The sequence below is a fragment of the Astatotilapia calliptera genome, chromosome 9 (genome assembly GCF_900246225.1).
Source record: "Astatotilapia calliptera chromosome 9, fAstCal1.2, whole genome shotgun sequence".
Lineage (NCBI taxonomy): Eukaryota > Metazoa > Chordata > Actinopteri > Cichliformes > Cichlidae > Astatotilapia > Astatotilapia calliptera.
In genome coordinates, this window is record NC_039310.1 from 17,282,947 (window position 1) to 17,294,215 (window position 11,269).

Genomic DNA, 11,269 nt, shown 5'->3' on the forward strand with positions numbered 1-11,269 from the left:
AATTTGCACAATTTAATTTTTTTTTTCCTTTTCAACGTGCCGTTGTTAGAGAAAACGGTTGCTAGGGTGCAAACTATGCTCTATGCTGGTACATTTATATACAGTAATAATAGTAATAATATGATACATATAAAATATATAATATCGTATATTATAATAGAATATGATAAATGAAACTAGCTCATTAAATAATAGCTTTTGACGACATGATTTGATGACAAATCTATGATTTTAATGTCTCCTTTATGCATAGACAAACCTTTTAAAGATGCTCTCAGCTTCACAGTAACTAAAAATCTGACTTTATAGTTATTTATGTCCGCTTGCTTTTCAATGTCTCAGAGTCCCTCTAAAGCTGATCTGCCAGGTTCTGGATGAAAAACGGTAGTAAGTATTTTCTCTTTTCTTTTTTTCTTTTAACTGATACCGACTGTCTTCCAAAGCCCAACAGCTCATACACCAAAACCGAGTACTTGTCAATCGTACTGGACACAGGAGAGGGGCCGATAGATGAGCAGTGCGAGAGGTTGCATTATGACCCCAACCAATGGGAGTTCCCCCGGGAGCGCCTGAAATTAGGTATGCTGGTTCAATCTATTAAAGAAAATTTGTTTTTAGCTGATACTCTTGTGTGGGCTGAGATCAGACTGATGTTGTGAATGCAGTGGGAGCGAAAGGAGGTATTTAAGCCCACGTAACAACACAAGGATTTTCTCATAGACCTTATCAGCTTATTATTGGGAGTGACTCTCATTCCATTAATCAGACTTTTAGTCTGTGTTGTCTGTGCTCAGCTAATTAACCCCAGCATGAGACATGTAAACAGTGTTTACCGAAACTAATCAGCTCTTACGGTCATCAGGGCGGGATTTGGACAGATGGGCAGCTGGTACGGTCTAAAGTCTTCTGTTATCAGCTCCTCACATCTGGATTGGATGATAATCATAATTAACTGAGTTGTTTTAAAAAGACACAAAACACACCTCCCGTATCCGTTTCATTCACATTCTCACGCTGTCTTTTTTCTCTCAGGAAAGCTTCTAGGCCGTGGGGCCTTTGGTAAAGTCATGCAGGCAACTGCATTTGGTATAGACAACGGCACCAGCTGCAAGACTGTGGCTGTGAAGATGCTCAAAGGTTAGGTCCATGATATTCGGTTAAATTTAACTACCTAAAACCCTTACCCTTACCTTATTACTAAAACCCTTTTCTGACACTCACTTTACTATTCTTCCTTCTATCCACCAGAGGGCGCTACAGCCAGCGAACACAACGCATTGATGACTGAACTGAAGATCCTCAACCACATTGGAAACCATCTGAATGTCGTGAACCTTCTGGGAGCTTGCACCAAACCAGGAGGTGTGTGTGTGTGTGTGTGTGTGTGTGTGTGTGTGTGTGTGTGTGTGTGTGTGTGTGTGTGTGTGTGTGTGTGTGTGTGTGTGTGTCGAGGGGTTTCCATGCATTTGTCACCACATATGTGTGGAGTCACTGTGTTCCTGTTAATTTAATTGAACCTGCGCATCTGTGGCCTTACAACAGAGTTATTACAGTTTGTTGTATTTATTGTGTTTTATCATTATTTTATTTATTAATTCATTTATTAATTTAATTCAGTTTAGTTTCAGTCAGTTTCAAGACAGTTTTTTGTCACTTCAGTTTAGTTTTAACTCTTTGAAACCCATTTGTTTTGGGTTAGGTCTTATTAATTTCACTATTCTTCCATTAGCTTTGATCTTCTATTTTTATTTTTAATTATTATTGAATAGAGGACATATGTCATATTTAGGAAAATCTGTAAAAACAAACTCAATAAGCACATCCATCAAAGCCTCATCAGGCAAAGTTTTACCAAATTTGTAAGAACATAATTTACTATAATGTTTATCACACTAACTAATACTAAAGTTAAGGATATTTCCTCTATATTTGTATTTAATTTGTAAGTTTACAAGTTCACAAAATAATTTCAGTTAAATTATTTTTGTTCAAAAGTCCAGTTTTTATTTTTATTTCTTCTTAACTAAACTGTGTTTTTTTTTTCACATCTACTTTAAGTTTTAGTTTAGGTTTAGTTAGCTGTGATAACCTTGCCTTGCACTTACTTACTGTGTGTCTGTCCTGTGTGTACAGGACCGCTCATGGTCATTGTCGAGTACTGTCGTTTTGGAAATCTTTCAACCTTCTTAAAGAACAAGAGAGACGTGTTTGTACAAGACCGGGTGAGTTCAGCTGCTGAACTTATTTTTTAAAATAAAACAGACCTTTGAGTTACTTGTGGTTGACAGAACAATACTAACTCCCTTGTGCTGTACACGGTTACAAAACCGTACACTTAAAAAACTCACTTCTGCAATCGGTTTTAAGTTCAAAGATGTTTATCAGTTCTTAAGCGGGACACAATGTTCTCTAATTTCAAAGTTCACAAATAGCTCAAAAGTTTCTTCAGTTCCCAAAAGCAAAATATGTTTTCATTCATTTTCCACTAACAAATAATTTAAAAACTACAATTTAGAAGATCTCAGAGGACACGTCTGCCTCAGTCCTCAATCCAATCTAACATACCTGAAGTGTAATCTTATAGCAGAGGAGCTGTAAGACCAAAATACCTGCAAGACACGTGCTTTGTAAGGCATGTTTGATATACAGTTAAACTGCAGTCTAACCCTAAACCTACCACTATGTGGTTCACCAGCAACTTGGACGATCTTAAAGATGTTAAATTTTACTTCATCATGCAGTATTTTATTTGATTCACTCAGCTGGCTGGAGTAAAAGGTGGAGGGCAGTGTTGGGACAGCAGCGTGTCCGACGACCAGAGCAGCTTTCACACAGACTTTGATGAGAGAGATGAGCAGGGCCTCTGTAAGACCTGAGCCTGGTGAACATTTTATTCTCGTCATTAATCAAACTGCTTTTGACACCTCTCTGTTTCTTCTGCTTCTAGATCCACAAACTGCTCCCAATTCCCCTCTTTACTTGGAGGATCTCATTTCTTTCAGCTTTCAGGTGGCACGAGGAATGGAGTTTCTGGCCTCTCGCAAGGTCTGACTCTTTGCTATTCCACCTGTGGGCATACACATACACGTATACTGGTTTTATGTCCTCATCTGTGTTCTGTGTGCGCCTGCATCAGTGTATTCACAGAGACCTGGCCGCGAGGAACGTTTTACTGTCAGACAATAAAGTGGTGAAGATATGTGACTTCGGCCTGGCCAGGGACATCTACAAAGACCCCGACTACGTCCGCAAAGGAGATGTGAGTATTTCTGAGGAACCTAGTTTGAAAAAGATGACACACTACTCTTTTTTTTTTTTTTTTACACAAAGTGACACATCTTGCAAAGTGTTGTTCATATAGTGTGGTTTTCAGTCCAAAATGGGGAAGTAGTTTTGTCATGGCAGTCTATCACCAGGGCTTTTATAAATAAATAAACTCATTATGTTGAGTGGTTCAAAGGTATGAAGCAAAAAATCATGAACTTGTTTTCCCTAAAAAGATTCGTTGCGATTCTTTGGAATCAGCCATCCTTCAAAGTTTTCTCACATAAGCCAGGTTTGGTAATCCTGTGTCTTCACCGTCTGCCAGGCCCGACTCCCTCTCAAGTGGATGTCTCCCGAGTCCATCTTTGACAAGGTGTTCACCACCCAGAGTGACGTGTGGTCCTACGGCATACTGCTGTGGGAGATCTTCTCTTTGGGTAAGAGACCTGTGCTTTTTCTGAACATAGGCACGGGATGGACAATCATTACATAATGTCTGCACAAGCATATGAGCCTCATGAACCAAAATGTGTGCACTTAATAGGAGCGTCCCCGTACCCTGGACTTCACATAGATGAAGAGTTCTGCCACAGGCTGAAAGGGGGAACAAGGATGCGGGTGCCAGAATACAGCACGCCTGAGATGTGAGCTGATATTTATTTCTCAAAAATTGCACAGCTGCACAGCGATTTGGAGAGCTGGTGGTTTGGGTTGTGCAGAAATGTATACCTTATTATTTTGTACAGTAAGAAAATCCCTGCATGTAGAACTCCAAGAACAAAATGTGTTGCTAATCTTTAGTTGTCAGCGCATCATCATAGCCAGTCTCTTCAATCACTTTCTATTAACAGCTGCTTATGGGGAGGAAATATACTCCACTATCTATTTACTGATTGACCTTCGGTCCAGGGACCCATCCAGACCTATTGATCGATCAATGGGTGATGGATGGGAAGGTTTAAAAGATCTGAAATGGTTGATAAAGTTATCCTCTTTTGAAAAAACACTGTAAGGTGACCAATGCTCATTTCCAGCTCTGTTATTTTTATTCTTGGCTAAACTTTAGCAACTTGTGCAGCTCTTATGTAGCTCGTCCACTGTCTAACAGAAGCTGCTTAGCTCCTCTCTCTGTGAGCCTCCGTTAAGGCCTTCTTATTAAGCAGGCTTTCTTCTAATTGTGTGCTCGTCACAAACAAAAGGTTTGAACAGCATGTGGGCGGAGTTGGTGTCTTTACAGCCAGAGCCGTGCGCCTCGGATAGCCACATTATGCATATCTGCTCTCTTTGATATCGCACAGAGCTCATGCTAGACTACGACAAAATCAAAGCATTCAGTGCTGTCTGAAGCCTGAGCTGTGGGCAAACAGGGATCATCTTCACATATGCTGACCTCATTATTTAAAACTTTGGACACTGTTTTGACCGTGTGTGTGTATGAAAGAGAGTTAAACGGGTTTTTTTAGAAGTTTAAACAATCAAAAACTATATATCCTTAATTGACCTTTAACTTACAATTTAAGGTTAAGGTTCATTTAAGGTTATTCAAGTTCAGATAAGCTGATTGATATTTGCTCTCTTTTGTTCAACTTGATCAACTTTGATCGAGCTGGTTAGGAGCAGGTTTTGCCACCTTCTGTTCACCAGAGATCTGAGCGGATGTTTGAACCCAAAATAGGTCCAACCACTGACTTCAACCTTAACCACAGCTCTTAGTTTCACAGAAAGATGTTTGTTTTGGACTCCCAAAACAGCCATTCTGTTATCATACTGCTAATCTTTAAGTGTGTTTAGAGTAGACACTTTTTTTCTCTGTTGCTATCTGTGTGTCGCACTTTCCAGTTTATTATGTCTGCTATCATGTCTGTTTGTGTGCAATCAGACACATTCTTACTTTTTCCATAGGCTTTAAGAGGGTAAGGAGCAGCCTGGTGCTAATAATCAGATGCACGTGATTAACTTGTTTTCAACAATGAGCTGCTTCTATGAAAGTAGAAGTTTGGGCAGTTTGCTCTTCTGGGGAATTCAGGTGTGTGTTGATGATGATGATCGAATTTGAGGGACGAGCACTTCCCATTTGAATTTTGTCATAAATAAGTCTTTTAATGTGACTGATTTATAAATCTTGTCATAGATTTTGTTGCTTGTCCAGACCAGTTCAGGAAACTTTAAGCTGCACTGTGTGCAGGGAGAAGCTGTGATCAGTATATGCAGCGTGTGGTCAGGTGCTGATTTAGAAAGTGCTTGATCTGCTTTTGTATGCAATTAAAATATCACCCAGTCGTGCTCAATTTAATTGCGTGAGGCAAAAAGAAAATCATGATCAAGATAAAAAATTTGATTAATTGTGCAAAGTGGAGACCTTTGGCAGAGCACCTTGTTTGGTGAAAGCCAAATATAGCATATCAGCACAAACACCTCATACCAGCTGCACGGTGGTGGAGAAAAGGTGATGATTTGGGCTTGTTTTGCAGCCACAGGATCTCGGGATGTCATTGACATACCGAAAACGATTACTTAAACTTTATTGCTGCCAAAAGTGGTTTTGCAAAGGTGTTAAAGGTGCTTATATTTAGTTTTTCACATTACTGCAGAGTTCTGCAAATGCTGTGTACCTGTGTGTCTTCTGTGTACAGTTACAGCACAATGCTAGCATGTTGGGAGGGCAACCCCGCCGACCGACCCACCTTCACTAACTTGGTGGAGACAATGGGAGAGCTGCTACAAGCGAGAGTGCAACAGGTCAGAGATCATTACAACAACATTTGTCTACACAAAGGGCCTTAAAAATGCCCCCAATTCATACTTTCTCTTTAACAGGATGGGAAGGATTATATTCCTCTGGGATCTTTTATGACTGGAGAAAGCGATCGCTGTGAGGCCTTCAAAGAAAATCCGCTTGCAGTCACAAACCTGAGGTAAAAAAAAAAAAAAGGAAAAACAAAGAGAATGAGCAAGTGCAGCACATAAGTGTCAACTTGAACGGTCATGAATAATAAATTCTAATATAGAAGTCTTGAGAAATAAAACCAAAAAAATGGACAGAAAGTGACTTTCCTCTATTTCCAACTTGCTTTTTCAATCTGAACCCAATCTGTGCAGTTACATGAGGGGCATGGCCACACTGCAGACTTTTGAGCATTTGCCTTGCGAGGACCAAACCACCCCTGATGTAAGAAAACACCTCCACTTCTGCTAATTTGAAAACATATCACATCAAGGATATCTATTAACACTGATACTTTTGGTTTCAGGATGAGCAGACCGACAGTGGCATGGTCCTCCCATCTGAGGAACTGAAGAATATGACGAAGAGCAACAGCAGCAAGCACAGGAAACTCAGCAGGTAAAGATCTATAATCTGTGACCACTCGATGTTCAATTCATCTGTCAGTGCACGCTAAACGAGGCAATTGATCTCAATCTGTCTGTTTAGGTTCTTCACCTTCACCAAGTGTCGAGACACCCAGGTGCCCTTCCTGTGCAGTGACATTGCAGGCCTCCGTGAAAATGACCCCTCGATCCTGCCATGTGACTGGGAGTCTGACGAGGGAGGCTCCCCTCCTCCAGACTATAACTCAGCCTTCCTCTACCCCTCCCTTTAGCATCCACGCTTGTGTATTTTTCACAATTTCATACAGCTTTTTATAATTTCTCCAGACCTCATCTTACACTTTTTAATCTACCCCACCTCACTTTTTATAGTATCTGCACGTCTAAATGCCCCAGATACTTCAGCCAAACTCGTTTAACCTCCTAGGACCTGGCGTCCACATATGTGGACATCACATTTTGGGTTATTTAGACCAAAATACTCAATTTTGCTCTGCAAGGGCCTGATATCCACTTACAAGGACATTATACTACTACTGTTCTATCAAAATCTTAAAATAATATCCTCTTATGTGGCTCTTATTTTTCTTAAAAACAAAAATAAGGTTAAAAAAAGAATCCGGTAATTCTTTGTTCTTACATTCATCGGGCCCCAATATGCCCAAATATCAAAGAGAAATTAGAAATGCATGCCGTGTAAGAGTTCAGGTCTTAGGAGGTTAAGAAACTTTTGCAAAATCACATGCTGTTGTACAACAAAGCGTCCTCACAAGTATTATCTCAGTGCTTTTCCATCACATTACCCCTTCTACGAGCAGCTAAGTCTTACCTGACAATACTTATACCCGTACAGTTATGCAGAATGTATTCACTAGTATGTAACTATCAGAGCTTATTGTACTGGTACCTCATGCCTGAAGCCTTGTGAAGAGGAGCACTGCTGTATAAAATAACTGCTCCTCTTGCACAACCACTACATGCTGGAAAAAGTTGTTATCCACTGAATTATACAGCTAGACGCAATGTATGTACCTGTATTTATTTTAGTTATGCAACCAAAATGTTACTACCTTAAATTTGACCATTTGTGAGTGTAGATTTTACTCAGTTTCCACTTTAATAGGTACACGTAGCTGTAAATCTTGCGGTCCAACACAACAGCCTCGGTAAAAAATTACATTCATTAAAGGGAACCTGCTATCAGTTTCCTTATTCCTACCATAAAAATACAGCGGCATGGCCATAATATTGAATGAGGTCACCATGTTAGTAAGTCTATATTTTCAACTGCTGCTTAAAACATCCGTTTGCAAGGGCAACCAGTTAGAGGGAAGCTGGTACCTAAGACTGGTTATTTTAGAAAGGTGACAAACTGGAGTTGCATTAAGGCGTAGTCTGAAGATAAACAAGGATTTTGTTTTTCGACAGTGAATAATGCAAAGCTGTTCTAATAGGAAGCGTCTTTAGACCGCTAACTTTTTCACAGTCTCCACTGCAGACGAAACAAATCTATTTAATTTTATTTATATAGCATCAAATCCCAACAGCAGCCGCCTCAACACGTTTCATGTTTTACGGTAAATATCTGACAATGAAACTGGTGTGAGGACGATAGATCCTCCACGCTCTCCAAGACTCAATGTGATTTTTTTTTTTAGGCCACGGTGTTAGACTCCAAGATTTAAGTGTATCTAATAAACTGTCAACTGAGTATGTGTATTTTAATTCAATGTATTCTTTAATTCATAAAATCATTCATGCTGGGTTTGTTTCCATTTGCAAAAACCTTTGAATGTGCAAAGATTAGCTTAGTTATGATTAGTTGATCCTGTTTGTATATTCCTCTTTATAATACTAGTTGGTTAGTTGTGGGCAGACAGCTCTGTTGAAGACTTCATCACAGCCCAAATCCGTATACAGCTGCTTTTGCCTTTTCTGGACAACATAAATGTTTCTTTCTTTTTCTATATCACATCCAAATGCAGGTTACACATTAAAGACCACCCTTTCTTTTTTTTTTTTTGAGTGTGTCCTCCATTGAACCCACCTCTAGTTGAGGTGCTCTTTAGAAGGGATACCTGTATTGTTTTGTTTCCATTTAAGCCTAAGACGCTGCCATTTGAAGATAAAATTAAAATGCCTTTATTTTCACTGCAAGGTTATCTAAAAACTCTGAAATCTCACTTTGGTGGAATACCACTGGAAAAGATTCAGTGTGCTCATGGTCTCAGTTTTATTCCCAGATGAAGTCCTGTGTGTCACACTGCGAGTTTTTAACATGACCTTGCTGTGAAAATAAAAGCATCTTAATTTTGTCTTGAAACAGGAGTGAGTTAAGACTTTTTTCCATTTTATTTATTTGTGCAGTTTCAGCCTTTATTTTGATAAGTCGGTATAGGAAAGCAGGAAATGACACACAAGAAATGGTCCAGGGCAAGCTTAAACTCAGGTCTCAGCAGCCTTTCCGCACAAGCCACCCACCCAAGGAGATAAGCTACAGCAGTGCCTTAAACCAGTAATAAGTGAGGTTAAAGCCCATCATGCAGTTTCAAAGAAAACCAAAGAGGAATGTGTTTATAATACAGTAAAATCCATGTTTTTATTATGTATGACTGTTATATTTTACCTATATATTAAAAAATGATGGTCTCTGTAACTGCCCCCCCCCCAAAAAAAAGACAACATCAGTATCAGTTTTGGTATTCTTTATTAAAATACTGCTGTACACACAAATATTGCAAAAATTTGAGACAAGAACACAAGAGGGGCTTAAAACATACTAAGATGGTGATTGTAGGTGTGTTGATGTTGGGGAAGAGGAGAAGGTCATCACTAATATTAACCGGAGTGTGTGTTATCATGTGGAATACAGTGATATGAGCACTGACGTTACACAGGCCGAGTCAGGAGGGGCGTGTGTGTTTTTCAAAATGTGTGCAAGTTTGTTTCAAAGGGTTTCCTAAAGCACCACATTCACCAGATAAGTTTTGTCGGTTCATTTTTTTTCTCATTTACTAAAACAGAGGAAGTAGTACATGATCTAACACAGCCAGCACCCTGAAGGTTTGTTGTTGCCCCCAAGAACAGACCGCACTGAAAAGCTCACATAAGTCGACTGCATCTGGGACAGTTTACTTGATTTTGACCTCTATCATCATGATTCAACTGTGTCGACTGTGTGTTAGTCTTTGTCACTTTAAAGTCTCGTGTTTGTAACATTTAAATGTTTCTATGAAAAATCTGAATCGGACGAATCAGCAATTGTAGCTTGGCAGAACTTAGCTTGTTGTTTTCTGGGTAATTGAAGGTAAATGAACAATGTCTGAGTGTTAAATGAACCAAAAGTAGATCTGTGCTTCAGGGCAACATGAAATCCCCCCCCACAATGTCTTAAACTTACATTAACTTCCTAAAACCGCCATCTGAAGACGTCCCGCCCACTCCACTGTAGCTCATCTATATGACTGGACAAGGGGCAGCCAATGACAGCCAGACACATTCAATCATTGGGCCCATCCAGCTGTTCGTCATCCTGAGAGAAAGCCAAGTCATCCAAGTGAGTGCAGCAGCCAGCGCTGCTGCTGTGTCTCCAGCACGTTTGTATTTCATGATCTTAAAAAAATAAACACGCAAATAAAACAAATTACAGGTGGTGCCCTGTTTGTATCCTCCTTCGCCCTCCATCCCCTTCCCATTTACCTAAACCCCTGCTGGAATTGGTCCACAGAATAAAAAAAAAAAAAAAGCAAAAAAAGAAAACTTGACAGCCCTCCCAATTTCCCATCATGCATTCCTGCACAACAACTGAGCAAAGAAAAAAAACAGCTGGGAAAAAGTCACAAAAGCATTGCTTTTTCTCAAAAGTAGAGGGGCCCAGACCCCCTGAGGGGAGGTGAAGTTTGGGATAAAAGGGATGGAAAAAGAGGGAACAGTAAGAAAGAGACATATATAAGGGACATTAGAGGTGAGAAGATAGGTGTGGGACCAAATAAGGACATTCCACAAAGAGGCAGCTATGGCTCCACCTCAACAGAAGCCCCACCCATGGGCTACACCCAAGTGTTGGGTAGCACAGCCAAAATGACCCTTCCTTGAGCGGTAGATGCCACGACCATGTCCATTGACCAAAGGTGGTTGCTGCATATGAAACAAACACTTGGTAGACGGCAACAGGAGAAGACACCCCTTCCTCAGTGCCAACAGAAACCACGCATCCCCACCCCACCCCATCTCACACTACCCCAGGAGAAGACACCTCTTCCTGAGTGCCCATAGACACCACAAGTCTCCACCCACCCAATCCCAAATCCCATTCCATGCCACCCCACTGCAAATGAATCCAAATTCCATAATCTCCTGAACCAAAATGTCTGAAAACCTTATTTGTTTTCCAGTTTTACAAACCCTTCCCGCCCTACCCAAGTGGTTTTATTTCCTTTTGTCAAAAGGGAACCATCAACCAAGGCTAAAGCTAGTTAGCTGTCCAACTCCAATGAAAGCCTTGAGTGGTGTCTCCCGTCTCCAAGTGCTTCAGAATGAAGGGGTGTGGTCTCCAACCGGAAGAAAGATGCAGTCAGTAGAAAGCTAGATTTCTTTTTTTTTGTTTTTGTTTCAATTCCGAGTCTGCTCTGGTAATTTATGTCCATGTGTGATTTTAGCTCTCTGTTCACCCTGT

General features: G+C 40.3%; 1 protein-coding gene across 1 annotated transcript in view; it reads left to right on the plus strand.

Moving 5' to 3' along the window:
• The window catches only part of flt1 (fms related receptor tyrosine kinase 1), a 49,736-nt gene extending 42,679 nt beyond the window's left edge, over window positions 1–7,057 (plus strand). The window contains exons 17-30 of the mRNA XM_026179532.1: window positions 444–579; window positions 1,033–1,137; window positions 1,249–1,362; window positions 2,134–2,222; window positions 2,763–2,865; window positions 2,948–3,045; window positions 3,137–3,259; window positions 3,590–3,701; window positions 3,809–3,908; window positions 5,898–6,003; window positions 6,082–6,179; window positions 6,364–6,433; window positions 6,516–6,607; window positions 6,698–7,057. Coding sequence (XP_026035317.1) covers window positions 444–579; window positions 1,033–1,137; window positions 1,249–1,362; window positions 2,134–2,222; window positions 2,763–2,865; window positions 2,948–3,045; window positions 3,137–3,259; window positions 3,590–3,701; window positions 3,809–3,908; window positions 5,898–6,003; window positions 6,082–6,179; window positions 6,364–6,433; window positions 6,516–6,607; window positions 6,698–6,866 — 1,515 coding nt within the window. The 3' untranslated portion in view covers window positions 6,867–7,057. The remainder of the gene's footprint in view (window positions 1–443; window positions 580–1,032; window positions 1,138–1,248; window positions 1,363–2,133; window positions 2,223–2,762; window positions 2,866–2,947; window positions 3,046–3,136; window positions 3,260–3,589; window positions 3,702–3,808; window positions 3,909–5,897; window positions 6,004–6,081; window positions 6,180–6,363; window positions 6,434–6,515; window positions 6,608–6,697) is intronic.
• The last annotated feature ends 4,212 nt before the right edge of the window (window positions 7,058–11,269 follow it).